General features: G+C 47.7%; 8 protein-coding genes and 1 non-coding gene across 9 annotated transcripts; 6 read left to right on the forward strand and 3 right to left on the reverse strand.

Annotated features, from left to right (window-relative positions):
- Positions 1-427: 427 nt before the first annotated feature.
- BDV38DRAFT_236532 (alkene reductase) lies at positions 428-1,671 on the reverse strand. Its single transcript, XM_032053470.1, has one exon. The coding sequence runs from the start codon at positions 1,602-1,604 to the stop codon at positions 510-512; it is 1,095 nt and encodes a 364-aa protein (XP_031917903.1). The 5' UTR covers positions 1,605-1,671; the 3' UTR covers positions 428-509.
- Positions 1,672-2,325: 654 nt separating this feature from the next.
- Positions 2,326-3,642, forward strand: BDV38DRAFT_278624 (SEC14 family lipid-binding protein; the record flags this gene model as incomplete). The annotated part of the gene is made up of 4 exons (XM_032058784.1): positions 2,326-2,552; positions 2,627-2,768; positions 2,836-3,213; positions 3,289-3,642. 4 exons carry the CDS (start codon positions 2,326-2,328, stop codon positions 3,640-3,642), a joined length of 1,101 nt encoding a protein of 366 aa, XP_031917904.1.
- Positions 3,643-4,200: 558 nt separating this feature from the next.
- BDV38DRAFT_295667 (glutathione S-transferase family protein) lies at positions 4,201-5,012 on the forward strand. The gene has a single exon (XM_032062749.1). It carries the CDS (start codon positions 4,236-4,238, stop codon positions 4,896-4,898), a length of 663 nt encoding a protein of 220 aa, XP_031917905.1. The 5' UTR covers positions 4,201-4,235; the 3' UTR covers positions 4,899-5,012.
- Positions 5,013-6,028: 1,016 nt separating this feature from the next.
- Positions 6,029-7,084, forward strand: BDV38DRAFT_295669 (nmrA-like family protein; the record flags this gene model as incomplete). The annotated part of the gene is made up of 3 exons (XM_032062750.1): positions 6,029-6,641; positions 6,700-6,862; positions 6,922-7,084. 3 exons carry the CDS (start codon positions 6,029-6,031, stop codon positions 7,082-7,084), a joined length of 939 nt encoding a protein of 312 aa, XP_031917906.1.
- Positions 7,085-8,166: 1,082 nt separating this feature from the next.
- Positions 8,167-10,306, reverse strand: BDV38DRAFT_268136 (fungal specific transcription factor domain-containing protein; the record flags this gene model as incomplete). Its single annotated transcript, XM_032056713.1, has 3 exons — positions 8,167-9,622; positions 9,679-10,157; positions 10,289-10,306. The coding sequence occupies 3 exons, from the start codon at positions 10,304-10,306 to the stop codon at positions 8,167-8,169; spliced, it is 1,953 nt and encodes a 650-aa protein (XP_031917907.1).
- A 771-nt stretch (positions 10,307-11,077) lies between these two features.
- BDV38DRAFT_278628 (uncharacterized protein) lies at positions 11,078-12,848 on the forward strand (the record flags this gene model as incomplete). The annotated part of the gene is made up of 5 exons (XM_032058785.1): positions 11,078-11,229; positions 11,283-11,440; positions 11,502-11,963; positions 12,019-12,517; positions 12,572-12,848. 5 exons carry the CDS (start codon positions 11,078-11,080, stop codon positions 12,846-12,848), a joined length of 1,548 nt encoding a protein of 515 aa, XP_031917908.1.
- A 497-nt stretch (positions 12,849-13,345) lies between these two features.
- BDV38DRAFT_236540 (uncharacterized protein) lies at positions 13,346-14,050 on the reverse strand. The gene is made up of 3 exons (XM_032053471.1): positions 13,849-14,050; positions 13,645-13,792; positions 13,346-13,580 (listed from the first exon to the last, which is right to left on the reverse strand). Exons 1-2 carry the CDS (start codon positions 13,935-13,937, stop codon positions 13,660-13,662), a joined length of 222 nt encoding a protein of 73 aa, XP_031917909.1. The 5' UTR covers positions 13,938-14,050; the 3' UTR covers positions 13,346-13,580; positions 13,645-13,659.
- A 2,329-nt stretch (positions 14,051-16,379) lies between these two features.
- Positions 16,380-17,345, forward strand: BDV38DRAFT_278629 (uncharacterized protein; the record flags this gene model as incomplete). The annotated part of the gene is made up of 3 exons (XM_032058786.1): positions 16,380-16,583; positions 16,644-16,865; positions 16,893-17,345. 3 exons carry the CDS (start codon positions 16,380-16,382, stop codon positions 17,343-17,345), a joined length of 879 nt encoding a protein of 292 aa, XP_031917910.1.
- Positions 17,346-19,314: 1,969 nt separating this feature from the next.
- BDV38DRAFT_t42 lies at positions 19,315-19,386 on the forward strand. The gene has a single exon. It is a non-coding gene; the product is annotated as a tRNA-Ala (tRNA).
- Positions 19,387-20,035: the final 649 nt, after the last annotated feature.

Consider the following 20,035-nt stretch of genomic DNA (forward strand, 5'->3'; position numbering starts at 1 on the left):
TCAGTGCACCCTACGTGTACCAACAGCGAAATCCTAAACAGTCTGAAAACAGCTTATGAGACGCTCGAGACCTTAGGGTGTGGTACCTGGATTGTTATCCGGTGCAGGAAGTTGCTACGCAAACTGTTGTCAATCGTTGAGTCATTTATTCGCAGTCAAGGGGATTCAGATGGTGAATGGGAAGATTTCCTTTCCGCGCAGGTGCAACCAGGTCTTGCTTCTTTCCCGTTGTCTGTCTCTGACTGGAACTCATTCCCTATGGATCCGGGGTTCCATGTTAATCTTGACAATTCAGCTTTCAACAGCGGCACCGGACTAGAAATGCCGTTTGGATTGTAGGGCCACTATGATTATGCAGAAGCCGGGTGATACACCGGTTGAATGAAAATTCCTGGGAGTCCCGTATCTTAACTAAATTTCGATCATAATAATAAGGACCCTTAGAGCGAGAGATACAAACTGTCACATATATACATATCATCTATTATGTTATAGATCCATATTCTGATCTACGCCGACGCAGTCACAGCCTCAAACTCTTTGCTGTACTTGTAATCCGTGTACCCCTCCGCAGTCTGCGCATACATGGTCTTGGGATCAAAGGGCGCAAAAGGAATCCCGTCTTTGACACGGAAAGCAAGGTCAGGGTTCCCAATGAATGGCCGTCCAAAGGCAACGGCAACATCGTGACCCTTATATTGCTCCTCCAGCGCCTTAGCAGCAGTCTCACCATTGTAATTTCCAGCAACGATGACTGGACCCGCATTCTGGTAGGCATCAAGGAGCCAACCCAAATGGCCGTCAGCCTTAGCATCAGACTCGCAAAGATGCAAGTAAGCCAGCTTTAACTGCGCCAATTTCTTAACAACGTCCGTGAACTGCGGGACAGGATCCTCCATGCGCATATCTTGATAGCGGCTCCACGGGCTCAGTCGAATTGCTGTCCGGTCTTGTCCGACAGCTTCCACCACTGCTTTGGTCACTTCAAGTGCAAACTTGGAACGCCTCTCAATATCTCCGCCCCAGGCATCATTGCGCTTATTCGAGACATCCTGAAGAAATTGGTCAATGAGATATCCGTTTGCGCCATGGATCTCCACGCCGTCAAACCCAGCCTTGATTGCATTCTGAGCCGCGGCGGCAAAGTCGGCAATAGCACCCTGGATTCCCTCCTCAGTGAGTGGCATTGGGTGGTGCATTTCATCGCTGAAGGTGCTCTTCATGGGCACTTCACTACTAGAGATGAGGCTGAGGCCTTGCTGCTCGAGGAAGCCTGGATTCGCCGCACGACCGAGAGCCCACAGTTGAAGATAGATATATGAACCTTTTTGGTGCACCGCCTTTGTGACTTCTTTCCATGCAGTGATATGTTCGTCTGTGTAGATCCCAGGAACATTAGGATAGCCACCGTGCCGAGGGCTGATGACAGTGGCTTCGGTGATTAAAAGAGTACCGGGGACGGCAGCTCGCTGCTGGTAGTATTCTTTGACAGAGGCTAGAGGGATGTGTTTGGCATCAGCACGCAGGCGAGTCATTGGAGCCATTGCGATGCGCTGCTGGAGCGTCATGCGCCCGACCTTCAGGGGAGTGAATAATGGCGACATGTTGGATGATGATACAATAGCGTGCGTGGTGAAGAAAATGACCGAGCCATACTAATATTTATATTCCCTCTACGGATCGTTGTACGTCCACGTGGGAGAAGCCCTATGTCTGTATCGGGTCGGATTTCGATTCCATTATTGCCACATCGGGCGATTAATCAGCGGGGGACCGGTGCCGGAGTAGTGTGGACCGGCAATCCGATTGGTACCATCATCCTTTTCTCAGGGTAAATTACGGATCGACAGTTATGACTTATGAGTTGATGGCATCAACAAGAGGCAGCAGGATCGCCACTTCCCTGTACATGCTGTTTCTATCGACGGCTTAGCTCCCGTTGATTCAATATTGATACAGGTACATTTTTCCTGCTGACCAATATTTCGTGACCATTAACCGTGATAGCTTTGCGAAAGCGCTGTGAGGGCTCGTACCACCGGCGATGAATCCGACGACGAAACCCAGAACCCTCTAGAAGATGTCTTGAGCCGCCCAGACATGCCTCAGCCACGGAAAATAGCAAATTTGATGCTGAGTAATTTCCATTAAACGTTTCCACGAGGCGACTATGGAGTGGCATCTCGTTCTACGTTGCCACGCTATAGTATAAAAGTCTACAGTTTGACACATGCACTGGTTGTAGGGAACGCCAATTAATTTCATGTTGCAATCTTCGTTTAGAACACTTAGCAAATCTATATCCTACCGTCTACGTATTCCAATATGGGCAGTGGTACCGTTTCAGCACCAGGTCATGTGCCTATCGACCCGAATCCTAGCGCAGCATCTGCCCCAGGCGAAGTCAACCTTGATGACTCCACCCGACAAGTACCCTCTCCTCTAGCCTCCGGGGTAATATCTCCAGCTTTGGACCTACTGAAGAGTCTGCTTAAACAACAAGGTTACGAAGTATCCAATCCAGCAGCATGCACAGATGACACCACCCTCCTGTATGGCGCCAAACTACACTTCAACTCCCAACTCCCTGCAATGTTCTTTCGGTTGACTTGTTATATCCATGTAGCCGGTTTTTGAGGGCACAAAGGTTCAATCCAGAACAAGCCCTGCAACAATTTCACTCTGCCCAAAAATGGCGCCAGGAAAATAATATTCCATCCTTTTATCAGGACATGGATATTGATTATTACGAAGAGACCAGAAAAATGGTATCATGCGACAATATACTTGAACTCCGTACTTGGACCAACATCTAACACAGTTATGGAACGTTAGTATCCCCAATGGATCGGTCGAAGAGACAATGATGGACATGCCATTTACATTTTCCCTGTGCGGCACTTAACAAAAAAGATGTTGGGCGCATATCTCAAGAAAATTTCTTCCTGCCCATCATCGAAAGCGCACCGGCCGTCGAATCTTTTACCGGAAGACCTTCACTTCCACGCTCTCTACGAAAATCTGCTGCAGTTTGTATTCCCACTTGTGTCAGACCTACCGAGGCCGGATATGTCCACACCTATCAGCGCGTCTACCCATATTGTCGATGTTAGTGGGGTGAGCATTCGCCAGTTTTGGAGTATTCGCAAGTATCTCCAACAAGCTAGTGCCACTGCCACGATTCATTACCCAGAGACTCTGGCCAAGGTATTTGTATGTTGACCCTTCTTTGATCATTAGCCCACAAAGCTATTAAGCTTAATACTGACTGGGGGAAATTGCGTATAGGTCATTGGTGCACCGGCATTCTTCAAATCCATCTGGGACGTAATCAGTCAATGGTTTGATCCTGTCACCCGGTCGAAGATTTTTCTGCTGTCTTCATCGGAAGCTAACGCAGTACTGCGGCAATATATCGACCCGGCCAATCTACCTGTCAAGTACGGTGGGATTCTTAAATGGGAGTGGCAGGATCTACCGAATCTGGATGTTCATGCCAGACGACTTGTTGATAATCTCTACGAGAAGACGGATCAGGGAGAGATTTTTGCTAAAGGCCCTGTAATCTTCGAGAATGGTTGTATCAAGCTGCTGGGTACGATTAATGGGAAGCCTAGGAGGAACAACTATTGTCCACGATGATTTTGACTTCGGTTTGTGTGAGAACCGTTGAAATTCGCTCTAGTATTTATTCTCTGGTTGCTCTGGTTGAGATTTTATTGTGCCATGTATACTACGTTTATTCAAACAATCAACCCTTTTAGATATTTCTTGTGGTATAAATCGGCTTGCCACGGGGAGATATCCTGCAAGCAAACCGCCAAGGTGTACTTGCCAAGAATATCCGTCGTGATTAAGTTTTCCGGAGTACAATCGACCAGGATGGTCATTGGGCATTGACTCCCTTTTTCATATGAAGGGGTCTTTGGCGTCGTCCTAAGACCCAACTATAATATCTCAAGGTCCACCGGAGCAAGATGCCACCGGAGGAGGCTGCCGGAGTAGATTCACCCGAACTATCCACTTTTTCGGTCCGACCAGGCCAGGCCTACATACCTGGCTTTGTAATTAGTCTGGGTCCAGGATTTAGTAATGTAAATTATGGTCTAAAACCGGCTGACGGGAAGGTGAAGGGGAAAAGGAGACCGACGAGTGCCTCAGCCAAAAAAAGAATCTTCTCTGCATTTAGTATAGACACTACATACATCGCTCTCACCAACCACATATCACCAGTTATGCAGCCTATCATCCTCTACTCCCATCACGCTGGTCCAAACCCAAAGAAGGTCCGCATGATCCTGGAAGAGCTCTCCATCCAGTATGCAGCCAAGGTTCTTGAATTCTCGGAAATGAAGAACCCCCCCTTTCTCTCTATCAACCCGAACGGCCGAGTCCCCGCCATCGTTGACCCTAACACGAACACCACCATATGGGAGTCTGGCGCAATTATCGAATATCTAGTTGACACATACGATAAGGATCGAAAAATCAGCTTCACCCCCTTTTCACCAGAATACTATCAAGCAAAGCAGTGGCTGCATTTTCAGATGTCCGGACAAGGCCCTTATTTTGGTCAAGCGGTGTGGTTCAAAGTCCACCACCCGGAGTTCATTCAGAGCTGCTATGACCGTTATGTCAACGAGATTCGCAGAGTCGCGGGTGTTATGGACAGTGTGCTGGAGAAGCAGGCATATCTTGTTGGAGAAAAGTGCAGCTATGCAGATATCTCCTTTGTGATTTGGTTTCAATTTGTGCCTTGGATTACGGATAACAAAATAGATTTGGAGCGGGAATATCCTTACCTGAATACCTGGTTGACCTTGATGGAGGCTCGTCCTGCAGTTAGAGTCGTGTTGGGTGGTGAAAAAGTGCTGCCGGAGCCTGCTAGAAAGCGGTAGGTTTTCATTAATAAAGCTCATTCCATAGTATCAATTTCCATCGAAACCAACATATTTCTCCTTGATGTGTCGGTTTCCTCTTCAATATATCTTTGCGATCAGCACAGCTCGTGCTTATTGGTGATTTCTGTGGACAGCTCGAAGTAGAGAAAGAGAATCCTACAGATGGGACATTGAACCATGTTTTAGGAATCCATGCAACAAGTATAAGCAAAGAGAAACACAAAAGACGTCCATAGTCTTTAAAAAAAAAAGAAAAAAAAAAAGCAATGATCAGTCGGTATTCCTGTTCTTACCCTTGTACTATACGATCCTATCCAATCCAACTATCTAGATCTTGAGACCCAGATGTAGAGTTCTTAGCTATTTTAATATCAGCTACAAGGCGCTGCACGGACAATGACCAAGGAAACGGTGATTTTGACAGGTTGATAGGAATTCACCATGTCCAAGGACTGACTCTCCTGAAAATTTTGAATCTTTTAGCATTGGAGAGCTTGTTAGTGGCCGATAATCCCGGGTGCCATTTTTAGCATCGACATCGGTATCCGGTCCCTACAATAGTGTCTCATCAGTCGGGCATTACTGAGATACCTACACGATGTACGATGCAGATCTTATTCGTTCGCCTCGCCTGGAGATCACACAAACTCGTCAAGTTCAGTTACCATTCTGTGGCGATGCTCCAACCGGGAAACGTGATAAGGAATTAAGGGTTGCTATACTACTGACATAACCGAAATTGGTAGGAACGCGTGATAAAATTGGAATATGTTTAATAAAGCTATATGATACCTGACTACTCTATAACATTGTCCAACGGCATACGACATCAAATGTTGGGCATGTTATTATAAAATTTAAAAAGCATTTAGTTGGAGATTATCAAAGACAGCTAGACTATCTGAAGTGGTCCGAAATCAGGGGCGCGATATGTCAATTTAGGCTTAAAAGTGGAACGGTCAACCGTGTTTTTGATTTGCCGATTTTACCAATCCATGACGCTATAGGATCTTCCTATCGTCATCACTCCAAGCGGCATACGTATGGAAACCTCAAGGCTTTCCTATCCACACCTTCTGTTGGAAACAAAAACGAGGATTCAAGCGGATAACCCGAACGTCTATGAAATGGCCATTACTGTGGGTGTCGCTGGAATTACTGGGAAATTCGCCCGCCTAGTGGTGAAAAGCCTCCTCGCTTCTCCTGAGGCTACCATCCGAGGGTTCTGCCGCAACCCTGCAAAGCTCCCTGAAGTCGTTCGGTCGAGCGCCCGAGTAACCATTCAGCAGGGCGATTCCTACGACTTGGACGCCCTGCGCTCGTTCGCACACGGCTGCGATGTCGTCATTTGCTGTTATCTTGGTGACAACCACTTCATGGTTGAGGGACAGAGGCTTCTCGTGGATGCGTGCGAGCATGAAAATGTCCCACGCTACATTGCCAGCGACTACTGTCTCGACTTTACCAAGCTTGAATTCGGCCAACACCCGGCTAAGGATCCAATGAAGCATATCAAGGCATATGTCGAAACAAAGAACAACATCAAAGGTGTACATGTTCTGATTGGGGTATTTATGGAAACCTTCTGGAGTAGATACTTTGGAGTATGGGATGCAGATGAGTTCAAGCTCTTCTACTACGGGAATGGGGATGAAGTCTGGGAATCAACAACATATGGAACAGCAGCAGAGTATGTGGCCGCTGTGGCATTGGACGCGAGTGCAGTGGGCCTACAGCATTGTGAGTATTCATTTCCTCCGTGAATTTCCGAGTCGCTATCTAACAGATTTGATCACAGTTCTGGGGGACCGAAAGAGCATCCGTCAAATCGCGGACGAGCTCGCCGAAGTTTATGGAAAGAAGCCACAGTTGGAGCGATTGGGCTCTTTGCAGGACCTTTACACCCATATGCAAGCCAAATTCAAAGAGGACCCTTCCAATATCTTCGCATATCTAGCCTCGTTAGTGTTGCCCTGTAAACCCCATACTGGGTTACACATACCATGCTAACTGATTACAGGTTCTACCAATACTACTGCACCAATGGACAAACATATTTGAAGAAGGAGTTGGACAATGTCAAGTACCCCCAAGTGAAGCCTGCCACCTTCCAAAGTTTTATGCAGTCTCATACCCCGCAAGGGCTTTCTGATTCGTACCAGAATGCGGGATCCTGTGTGTAAAGATGCAACTTGAATATCTACTAAAGTATCCTTTGCATGATTTCATGATTTCACAATTTTATACTCGACGCGGAAAAGGATTAACCTGATCGTTGGTCTGCACATACTGTAACATACCTGCCTAAAGCCAATCTCGAAACCCTATTAAAGAAATTTTCGGTTCATCTACAGAGAGATTACTTGTGTAATGGAGCGCTGTCTGGGATCATTTGCAGAAATTAGTCCTCTCATGAGAGATTAATGTTGCAAGGAAAGTATATTTTCTGGGTGAAGGGCATAGCAGAGACAGGGAAATCTACCCTTGCTTGAACCCTTGCAGATGCTTTACAAGAAAGGGCAACCTAGAGTTTCCTTTTCGAAAAGGGTCAATGGAACCGTAGTAACGCCAAATAAATAGTAACGGCAATTGGAAGACAGCTGGTAAAGGGGGCGATTGGCGAGTGGGTATAGGTTTGTTGCGCGGAAAGGATAAGTCCATTCCCACGGCCCCTGGACTGTAAATTCTTTCGCACTGTCAGTTTTACCTGCGGTTTACCGATTGTTGGCCGATCCTCATTTGTTGACCAGGGGAGTGTTTGATATAACCGACACCTACACTACTAGTTCCGGGGTCGCGTATGGCGCGTCCCCACCGGCTCAACGAGCAGCCCTTCTATACTGCCCTTACAAAAGCGGCAGTCCAAATCGGGTACCAGAGTCCAATTTGCAGCAAAACAGTTCACTTATACACTTGTTTTCTCTTGACCTACATTTCTTTGCGCTCATCTAGAAAAGATCGGCAACAGCGAAAACTGGGCTGTTCATTGGTATCGAAACAATACAGGACGATTCATCGATAAACAGCGGCCCCGAGCCGTCACGATGCAGGTGCTCACCTCTCTCTGGGTGTACTTTCTGTTGCTTGATGTAGGTCATCTGGAAACAACATCCACCCTTACACCTGGCGATATTCCAAAGTATCCACTTGTCCCACAGGGATCAAATGGATTGCCGGGAAGAGTACATACAGTGTTTCATCCAAATGTCGGTTGATTGTGATGCAATTAGTTCCGTGTAGGACTTTGACGAACTTGCATTTATGGCTAAAAAACCTCACCAAAGCTGGGGCCGAATATCTCGCGAAATAAATCCGCAAACCCACCGCTTATGAGGTCACTATCCATTCCCATCGTAGGAGTCGTTAGGTAGGGGTCATATGGAGATACTAACGGATCCTGGATATGCGTATCCGGCGACACACCCGTTGTTCCATTGGCCTTTAACGATCGTTCTCCTGGGAGGGGATATGAGCCACTTCGTACGCCGCTATCGTTAACATCGTGGTAGGTATCTGCCACAGGAGTTGTGGAGGCTAGTCCGGCTGCACGCGTTCGCAAGATTATCAACAACTGCTGTCCGAATATCGCGGCAATTCCGAATCGGTGTGATGGTGTCGTCCCGGCGTGTTTGAGCTGGAGTGCAACCTGTGCCAGTAGTGCAAGAAGCTCTATCTCGCACCCCGGCCGTGGATCATGTAGACAAGGGAAGAGCTTAAGAGCGAGAATAGCTGCGTAAGAGATCATCGCCCAGGTAGGAGCAAGCATACAGTATAGCGGTTCCCCGACCCGTTCAAGGTCGCGCACCGCGACTTCGCAGCAATGCACCGCGGCCTGAAAACAGTCCTCGCGGATAGCGTTGAGATCATGGTTGTTACCGATAGCGGCCTGTAGGGCGAATGATAATGTCCATAATCTATTATGGAGATATACATGATGGAGGTGCACATCTGGGAGTGGCTCTGAAGATGGGGCGATGGTATATATCCAGGTTTTCCGCCACGGTTCTAAAGTGGCATCGATGAGATCGCGCACCCAATGTGGATCGGCCTGTAGTATTGTTTTCTGTCGCTGTAGCTCCGCGTGTAAAAATGCCAGGTGGCCACGGAGGAGAATGAAGGCAACGGTGTGTTTGTCCGTCGAGTCGGCGAGCGGATGCATCCACCAACGCTCGATGTTGCGGGTGAGATCGGTTTCGGGGATGACATTCATTCGGCCAGAAGCGCCGCTGTTTGCTCGCTCCCAGAGCAGGATACGCAGCCACGTTCTCTCCCGATTGCGAACTAGGCGCTCGAGGTGTGTCTGGGCTTCGATGTCATGGTCAGTGGGTGCACGTGGTGTGCACGTGAGGGTATAGTTGTCATCAATAGTGTGTGTATAGGACGGTTGATCGAGCCCCAGTTCCGCCGCTACGCCAAATGCATGCATGGTATACAACCACGATCGTTCTTCCGACAACGTTCTCGCTGGCGTGGCTGACAAGAGTGAAATGTAGTACCCCTGAACAATTTCCACGGACTGGAACCCGGACGTATGAACATGTCGGGACAATTTCTCACCATGTAGACGTAGCCGCTTGGCAATGGCCGCCGACCCATGGTCGAACTGTGCTGTGAGAGCGAGAATCCAGGTAAACAGCAGTGCTGACTGAGAACGCACATACTCCGGGGTGTGTAATTTGGGGTCGAGGATACCATTGACTGGATGTAAACGCATGAAGTAACTATTAAAGATTAGCAACGGAGGGTCGATATTTCTAACGCTATATGACGTCCATACATGGGAAATAGGTGGTGAGCCTCCTCCATTGAAACTAGCCCTAACTCAACAGGGTCCAGGTCCGGCCCAACATCTCGTGGCGGACCATCATCAGGAGGGCAAAAATAATCAGTGTATCTGTGATTACTTGTTGGGGCCGCAAAAAGGGCGTCTAGTCCACTTTGTAGCGATTCTCTGCTCAGTTGTATGCCTAGTGACACGTATCCTGGCCGATCAAGAAACTTGTCACCGATACTCGTCAAAGACGGTGATGGTCCTGCATCTGTCGGTTCAACGTTGGATAATGGAGTGTCCGATATCGATTCGGACTGGATGGCCCCGGAGGCAGCTACAAGCAGTGCCAGAGGATTGCTAACAGGATCATGACTGACATGCGAGGTCATCCCAAGTTGTTTAATACCAGTCGACTCTGTCACGACGGGATTGCTGGACGCAGCCTGGATCATGGTGGCTTTCCCATCGATGGGTCGGCGGGACTGCTCCTCGTGGCTTTGCATTTTCGAGAGTAGGAGATCGAACACTTCCTTCTCTGCGTTCTGTATATCACCAGCCTCCTGTACACCATTTCTCGAGGTACCTTTCATCTTTAGATGTGCTTTTATCTGCTGACAAGCCTTCTCGAGTCCATGATAGCGACCAGCCGCTCCTGGTCGGCGTCCCAAGGGCCGGGAAGGAGGAATACTACATGGGCGACCATTCCGTCTGCACCGATCGCATGGCTGGATAGAGCTTTCCGATTGACCTGTACGAACACATCTCATCTTTAGTTTGCGACATGCCTCGCAGGCCACTGTGGAGGGTGGCCGGCGAGCCTGCTGTCTCGTCAGCGGTCGACTAGCCATGGTCCCGCCAGATCAGTTATAGGCCAGTAATGATAAGGCGATACTAAATGGCATCAGCCAATTTCCATAGTCTCAGTTCAAGGCGAGCGGTCTTCGTGGGCTCTTGGGATAGTGGCGACCTTGGATGCTAAGCCGGCGGTCTTCCTCGCTGTGGAGATGACTGGATGCGGGGATTGTGTGAAAACTGAATGGATTTAATTCCCAGTGATAAATGTTTAATGTTCAGTTTCCGTCAGATCCACTTGGCCTCTTGGCATGGACTGTCCAAATGACCCGATCACGTCTCTCTCCCCATGGCAATGTCAGATATCCTACTGTTAGGGTAATTGCTTGGCCGGTGATATTCTCGTATGCACTTCAGAAAGTGATGGGCCGTCCATTGGTTGCAGTGCGATAAAAATTCACCGGTTGTGGGTCCTCCGGTCGATTTATTTAGATGCCGGAGGGATGCTTTTATACGATCTCAAGCTCAGTACGGTCGTGTTAACGTGCACCCAGCAATCTTTAATATATTCTCTTTTGTTATTAGGTGACAAAACTAGATACATCTAACCGATATGCAGAGCATCTCAGTGGATGTCTTAGTGTGTGGAGGTGGCATGTCCGGCATGGCCTGCGCTGCCTTCGCCGCCGAGTCCGGGGCGAAAGTCCTGGTGGTTGAGAAGCAAGCAGTGGTCGGTGGTTCGTCAAATTACTCTGCGGGGATGTTGTACGTTTCTGAAGCTTCTTTCAGTTGTAAGATATCCTACTGATGATGTCTAGTTGGGCACCCAAGAATTACCAGAGTTTGCGATCGTGGGTACCAGATGGTGACCCGCAGCTTCAAGTAGCATGGATGAAGGACTACTTGCCCGCAGTACAATGGATGCGAGAGAATGGTATACCCACAGCTCAGCGGTTCGATGGAATCATGACAATTGGTATTGATTATATACAGATCACTATACATAGGAGAATAATTACAGCAAGCTGACGAAACAGGCATTGGCTTTCCCATCAAGATCCCTGATCTCCACCAACACCACCGACACCGCATACAAAATACCGACACAGCATCCCAGATCTTCACCAATACCGCTGTTGTCAAGCTCCTTCAAGAGCAGCCTGGAGTGCCCGGCTCTCGGATCGTCGGGGCGATCATTCGCCGTGGGCCAGTAGATGGCGCGGGCGCGGTCTATTACGAAGTCAAGGCTCAGCACGTAGTCCTTGCCACCGGTGGTTTCCAAGGGAATGCAGAACTGACGTCTATGCACCTCGGCCAGGGAGGAGACAATATCTTTGTACGCTCGAATAGAGGATCGGTCGGAGATGGATTTACGCTGGCCACTGCGGTAGGATCAGGGACGAGTCGGGGGATGAATACATATTATGGCCATTTGTTGGCGGCTCCTCTGCGGTCAGAAGAGGTCAATCCCAAGGATTTTTTGTCGCTGGCACAATATCGTGCGTACGAACCCAGTCGTCGTTCATTTGTCTGTTCATTGACACGTACTCGTAGAAAGCAAATATTGCCTGCTGGTTAACGAGAGCGGACGGAGGTTTGCCGACGAGACAACCGGTGATGAAATTGTGAACCAATACCTCGCGAAACAGGAGAAGCGTCGTGGATTCCTTATGTTCAAGTATACCATCTTCCCTGCTGTCAGCGGCACTACAGCCCAAGAACTGACCTTATATACCCTCAGCGACCGGACAAGAAGACAGCACTGCATTTCGGCTCCGTTTCCCAACGCGGGAGAAATCGATCGGCTTGCGAAAGCCCGCGAACACGGATGCAACGTCGCTAGTGCTCCCTCCCTAGACGGGTTAGCAGAGATTCTCAATCAGTGGGGGGTAGATGGCCCGCAAGCCCTCCGAACAATCGAACAATACGATCGCATGATACGGCTAGGCGATACGACATCTACGCTCGACGCGCTGGTCGGAAAAGCTGGAAAGCCTCCTGTTCCTTTGGTGGACGGTGAAGGGCCATTCTTCGTCATGGAAGTCCAACCATCGTACGGTGCCCCCAACAATTGAATCACGCCTGGCTAAAGTATTGACTCTCATAGAATTACGTTCACCTACGGCGGCGTTCTCATCGACACCAAGGGCCGTGCCCTCACTCCCGACAAGACACCTATCCCGGGTTTATTGATCGCCGGTGTCGATGGCGGAGGATTTAGCAATCTGGGGTACGCTGGTGGTCTCGCGCTGGCATTCGTCACTGGTCTTTGGGCTGCCAGGACCATCGCGACCGAGTTGAAGTTGCCAATGCCGCAGCTGCCGGCAGCTGATTTGCGAGACGCAGGACCACACGAGGATCCGGTCATCGCCAGTCGGCTATAGCTCCGACATGCTCCAGGTGGTTTTGTGTGAACAGGACATGTACATGAACGTATTGAAAGGACAAAGAAAGAAAGAAACGCCGGCTATCGTAAAAGCAGATGCATGCATGTATACGAAGGAGTCTGGTGGCAAGACATTGTAGATACTAGAAAGAAGAAATCGATAAGAACTTGACACGGATGGACAAAAGAATAAAGAATGCAGAATGATACAACGAAACACTTGATTGTCAACCGAATAAAAACCATTTCATATCAGCCGGGGCAGTAAGGCTATATATGAAAAATTTAGGACTACAACTATGGGCTTCTTGATGCTTCCATATGTTGAGGAAGCTTCACGATAGCATCATGTTCGGGTCATAGACTTGTGGCGAATCTCACGGGTGGTTTGCCACTGCCTCTTCGATTGACTTTGAGCGGTATAATAAGCGCCGATCTTGCGCCAATTCCTCTCCGACATGGCCAATCTAATGCCATTCTAATACCCCATGACCCTATGTGTTCGCTGAGAAGCCTGTGGCTTGGACATGTGGTCTCAATGATCGGTCGACAGGCTCTTACACACTAGGTATGGTAGAGTGTGAGTCCTCTGGTCTCGCCAATTAACACATGTTGCTGAAGCTATATTTGCCCCTTAGAATATTCTTTCTAAATCAAGCTTTCTGGTTGGACACTAACCCCGCAAAGAGGCTTTTGTTCGTGATGTCGATGTAGAAGGTGTGATTGCTAAGTAGGTTGAATTTTGATCCAGAGAAAATCGCTCACCCAAGGTTCTGACCAGCCAAATTATCCAGTATTATCCATTCTTATCAAGTAGTCCTATAAGGCACCCAGACTGCAGATACCACAGTGAGAGCATGTCCGTAAAGTCCTGCAGTAAATGGAAAGGACCGGCCAAGCCAGACGTCACCCATAGCCATTCCTATATGATAACACCTGCCAGTGAGTGCCCTGATACTAGCGATCTAATTAAGCTCATCGCACTCATAACTGCATAGGTGGTGCTTAAAGAGGTCATCTCAACCAGGAAGTCACCAATGTCCTCGCTGTAACCGAAAACGGCGTTCCTAAGCAAGGTACTCGACATATCGATGAGCGTGTATAGTAGTTTTTATGATACGAGGGCAAATATGGAGACCATAAACATAATAGTATTAGTTTCAGCTTCTCAGACAATTTATCATTTTCTGTGCCTGGAAGGTACCGTTTTCTTAGCTTCTACCACACTAGCCAGACCTCACAAAGAAGCTGCTCGATCAAGCTAACTGAAATCCAGTCTCTACGTATCTTTTATATCATCTTAGTCGCTATATCTTGAGATCGCCATGTGAAAAGCCCATAACTATTACAGTCACTAGGTAACTACCTGATATAGCCCTTAGTGAACTCATCTTGGCTTCGAATAAGCTCGGTGGCAACAGAAGCCACCGGTCAGGTTGTTGTATCGCAAGTTAGACATAGACCTATGGAGGTACATACCCAGTAACCTGCCAAAACGCAATGCTGGAGAAGAACAGGAAGGGAATTAGCGAGTCACGTTGCTTGGAAGGCTTTATAGGTCTCAATGAGAACACTAGTCCATATCGAGATGTACAGGCGAGGACCGAATACAAATTCAATACCTAAAATACATTCACGAGTACGTATATCATTCAACTAAGTTTGTTGGCTAAAATATGTCGATGATTCTCTAGGGCTATAGAAAAGAATCACCCATTCTCAAATTGAATTAGCTATATGACTATATTAATTAGTTGTTTAACTCAAAGCAAAAAAACATACAACAGGAGGGATTCGCTGGTGGTCACCCACCCAACTACTAACCTCCCGGCGTGTTGCTTAAGTACGGCTGAGCGGACGGGAAGCCCTGTTCTCCACACCCTGTGGTCGTATGTACCCTTTGACCACTTGCAGCGAATTATATACATTTTCATGTTTAGCAGAGGTGTATGTACATAAACCTTTCACCCTTTTGATCTTTCAGCCCATCATTCTTCAACATTATACAACAATAGCCTTAGTGAATAATATGCTCTGAAAAGTTGGATATTTCATTGAGCCTGCCGTATGTTGAAGTTTATAATATTATAGGCGGTTGCGATATGACTAGTATAAAGGTGGCATTATATATCTTCGCAATGTTGAAAGTATTACAGTGAAATAGGCCAACCCTGTCATGGCACAAATGTTGCCATTGCATTAGCAATTATTTTATGCCCTCTCAGTATTTAATGTCGGTTAACTTTACCTTCTATAATTATAAAAAAAAAAAAAAAAAAAAAAAGGAGCCTAATTCTGTCAAAGACAGTTCCAGATATCGTCGTGGTACATAGCCCGAGTCATGACATCCGCATCCTGGGCGATATCCAAACGGTGTGGGTAATCAGGCCCAAACAGAAGCAGGCCTGGAGTTTCTTTGGTAAAATGGGTAAGCCATTGCTAGCATCTAGCACGAAATACGCTCCTGGCGAAACTGGATAAGGGAGACTGGTACGGTACATGGACGACTACACGTGGTTTATAAAGAGAGCCGACGACTACCACTGCGCATTGTCCAAGACTATCAGCGCCACAGCACAAAGCACCCGACATCGGTTTTTCTCCGGGAGTGCTTTCTTCCTCTGGCGATTCCTGCCACCAGGGATGACATAAAATCAAGAATTATTGTAAACAATCTACATGCATGATTCAATAATGGATCATCATTTCATTCCTGCTGACCACTTGGTGGATGACCAATTAATGGCTATGTTACTACACCCCTGGTATCACAGAGGAAGTAGGGCAAGTATGTGAGTCAAAGTAGTGTGAGCAGAAGCAAAGGGGTTATACCAACTCCATTGTATCGGCGAGGCTAGGAAGGATGAAGCCGCAGGTGGGTGAAATGCCACACGGAGTGCAATAGTAGTGGATGTCATCCTGTTGTGTCAATGCAATATTGAGGCGCGACTGGGAACTGCAATTTGTGGTGAGATATCTTAACCTGCCAGCAGCAGAGCTGCAAAAGCTTTCTCAGTGGGCCCAGAGGAAAAAGGAGAAGGATGAAATGCGGCGGACAGCCATCGGAAGCAAGACCGGTGATGATATTAAGGGTGATTCCTATCACAGCGATTTCAATACAGGGCGTCTGGGGGCCCCGCAACAAGTCATCAATTTACCAGCACTCAAGATGATGTCGGGTTGGCCTTTGGCTACAGGTGATGTGGTTCAGTGTATCCTACAACAGAATAGGAACGCTGCAACAGACTTTGCGAAGGTTATAAATCTGTACAAAAAGCAGAAAGAACCAGTGCGGATGACGCGTGGCGTGGCGTTGCGTGGTGTTGTGTTGCTAGGCAGACACACCCTTTCTCTCCGTGTATCTTCTTTCTCTTGTTTTCTTCTCTTTCCCGCCTCATCCGTCAAATCGATCTTTTATCGACGGCCACACGAGCTTACTACTTGTTTACAAGCGGTTACCGTTTCTCTTGTGCTTATTTTAGATACCCTGACTCCCTTTCTTCCCTGCTCTTTTATGTTTGCGTCCGTCATGGCGGACAACCCTGTGTCCCCTCCTGCCCATCAGGTTGCCGGTGGTGGTAGTAGGCCCCTCGGTAAGCGTGGGGACAGAGGCCGCAGGAACGTGCCGGCAAGAGAAAGGGGCAGAAAAAAAAATTGTCGTACCTGCGGTGAGACTGACCATGAAACGGCCGAGCATTTTGAATGGGCGATGATGAACGCTATCAATGCTTTGGTGGGTAACACATTTGACACATCGCAGAAAGTTCATGTGAGCCAGCTAACATGTTGGAAGACCGGTGCGCGCAAGGAACGCCTGCAGGCTAAACGCACCGTTTCGTCTGCGTCCAACAGCCAGGTTGCTCCGGCAGCCCAGGGAGGAAGACAACGACGGGAAAACAAACGGGGCCAACGCCCGCCTCCTGGCGAGCGTAAGCGTCGACGGGCTGCCGAGCAGCAGCAACAGCGGGAGATTGAGCACCTTCCAGCTCTCACCTTGCAGGAGCGCGGTCAGGAAGTAGATCTTTCCTTCTGAATGGCCCAGCAGCCGTACCCGCAGCACCAACAGCAGCGGGAGGTTGAACAGCGTCCAGTTCTCACCTCGCAGGAACCGGCCCAGGAAGCGGGATTTCCCGTCCCAATGATCCAAGAGCCGCACCCGCATACTCACCATCAGGGGCATGAGGGACCCCAGGTCCTGCCCCGGCGAGTCAATGAACCGCCTCTATCCCCTCCCATGGAGGATGAGCCCTCGGATGCTAAGGATTTGCTTCGGACAGTTCGAACAGCGACCTTTCACGGTAACACGTCCCTTGCCAAATTCCTAGCGACAAAAGGTGCCTGTGTCTCTGGACAGGGTCTCCGGCAAGGAGCTCGCACCTCAACGTGGTGCTGGAGTCTATTAGCCATATGGCAAAGCCAAGACGAGCTCAAATTATGTAATATAACGGTGTGGTTCCTCTTTGGAGAGGAAAAGTATTTGGACAGAATTCTCTAGAGCTCCTATGGCAGACCAAATATGGGTACCCTCTGCTTCCGCGACTTAAAATATTGCGTGAGATGGGATGGGAAGGAAGATTCCATAGCCCGTGGTGAGTTGGTGACGGAGACTTTGGGTAGTTGATGACCTCAATCAATCCGTTTATTAATTCGAAGTTTTTGTTAGTTATTCTAAATATTACCCCAGAATACACAACCATCTACTTATCCCTCCACTTCGAGTTTACTTTTGCTTCTTTCTGTGTTATACTCATCTCGCCTCCAATCCCATACCCATTCTCCCGCTCCGCCGCAATAGCCGTCAGCCCCCGATAGGGTCTGAGTGGATGAGTTAGCCCTGAGGTCGAACTTTCATATCTGATTAATTCAAATGGGTTATCGAAAAGCAACGTGACCTTCATAGATCGAGGCCTTGACAGGGCCCGGGTGGTTCGAGATTCAAGTGCTCCATTCTGGTCCTAGTCCAATAGCCTCCGGTTGAGATTGTATAACCGTTCCTTGGGATTCAGGGAGAGTTGAGCCTCCCTCCTCAACTAAGCACCCCGGCCCGGTGCACGAAGTGTTCCAACCTATCCACAATATACTGAGCGGTATCCTATATAATCTCAGGGTTCCTCTGATATCATATAGCCCCTCTGCTAGTATTCGCGCTGTTTCTTCCATTGGCGTGGGTTCCCGTCGCCCCCCTCGGGTGGGATTATGGAATGACTCGATCTGCTGTCTATCAGAACCAGACTCTGATTCATTTCGGTCCTATGCCTTTCCAGGCTCGACTTAATAAGACATCTGCCACACGGAAGGCTTGGATTAATAAGTAGAGTGATGACGGGGTGTGATGCTCAGAGTAGTCCCTTCGACGGGGTACCCCTTTCGTCCGGATTTACTTTCATTGTACTCATTGAGAGAAAGTAGACCTACCTTAAATCTTAAATTGACAAGGGAAGAAGAGGTATAAAGAGATATGATATAATGAAGGGTCTTGGTTCATTAGCTCTTCGTCGTCCTTTCCGTAACCCGTTAGCATCAACCAGTCGCGCGTGCTCCACCTCTAATATATCGATTCCGGTAATCTCCTCGACCCATATCGATCATACCGTGCCAATGCCTGTATTTTAGATTCAGATTACTTTCTCCACTATTGTTCCCACAACATAGACCCACTTAGTCATGGTCCCTACAATCCCCACCGATACATATTGTCGGACTGAAACGAGTGCATTATCCCAGAATAAGGAAACCCAGCAATCATGGAGGGCGCCTGAGGAAATGAGAGACATGTCTGAGTGGAGGAAGCGGGGGAGCAGGGAAGGGAAGAAAAGCAACGGATGAGCTAGGTATGGAGAAGCCTAACAGGTCTACAACTCAAACGATTGACCGTACCCAGAATCTGGTAGTCCCGGCCATTTCAACCCTTATACAAACCGTGTTTATCCAAATTGGCCGTGTGATTAACATTGAGGCCCAGCGTAACCTGGCACTTGGGTCGGCAAGCGCAGAGGTCCCAGCTAATAATCGCACCCGGTGTAGTCTATACAAAGGAAAGGAGTTTATAAAACAAATACAGGCAATGCTAAACAGGCTTCCAGTCTTGATTACAGGAAATATCCAACACACCGTATATATGACGGAGATGTTATTATCAAACTGGCTATGAGAATATCGTGGAGGTCTGGTCGTCCGGTCCAATATATATAAGAAGAGGATGTATCTACCATGACCCCCTAAGAGTGTCTCGGTTAACTTATATGTTGCTATAGTGGAAAGAGAAGGAATAGGGGAAAAGAGATGAAGGTAATTCTGACAACTATATGTGCTTCGAATTATGTTTACAAGTAATCAGGAATTGCTATTTAGTTCGATAGATTTAAATGGATCCGTTTCGAGTATTTTACGGGATGATGGATAGGCTGTGATTATATATATGTTTTGTATATAATATTAAATATTGATGCTCATAATATCCAATTGGGGATGTGGTTTAGTGGTATAATACTCCCTTAGCATGGGAGTGGTCCGGGGTTCGATTCCCCGCGTCTCCATCTTTTTTTCCTTTTAGAATTTCTACCGCTCAGCTCAGCCTTGAGCTTCTGGTGTAGTTTCTTTCTTTTTTCCTTTTTTTTTTTTTTTTTTTTTTTTTTTTTTTTTTTTTTTTTTTTTTTTTTTTTTTTTTTTTTTTTTTTTTTTTTAACTCCTGGCTTTGAAGCTTGTCATTTGGATTTCATACGCCATGCGCCACATCTAATCAACTAGTGAGCCGGTTCGCTGTACTTCAATATGGCTAGCTGCTAATGTGTTTTATCAACTAGGTGATATTTATATTTGGTATTGCTGTAAGAGAGTGTCTGCCGAGTCTGGGCCAACACGTTCCCAATTCGGGGAAAAGATCGCATAAATCTGAATCTACGATTCGGATTGACCCGGATCGCACCTTTCCAGCTTACTCCCGTTACAATTAATTACCTAGTAAACTAGACCTGACGCGAAACAGTAGAATTGATAGACACGACTTACGATATCCATGAGGTAGTTCTCGGATTTTCGACCAATCGGCCAGCCATGTGGCGGATAAGGAACATGGAGATCCCATGTCACGTCAAAGATATGACTGCCTCGGCGTGAATTCATTGTCTACCCCGTACGGAGTACAGTCCCTGGCTACGGGATTTTTTTTTTTTTTTTTTTTTTTTC

This window comes from Aspergillus pseudotamarii (genome assembly GCF_009193445.1).
Source record: "Aspergillus pseudotamarii strain CBS 117625 unplaced genomic scaffold BDV38scaffold_6, whole genome shotgun sequence".
Classification (NCBI taxonomy): Eukaryota; Fungi; Ascomycota; class Eurotiomycetes; order Eurotiales; family Aspergillaceae; genus Aspergillus; species Aspergillus pseudotamarii.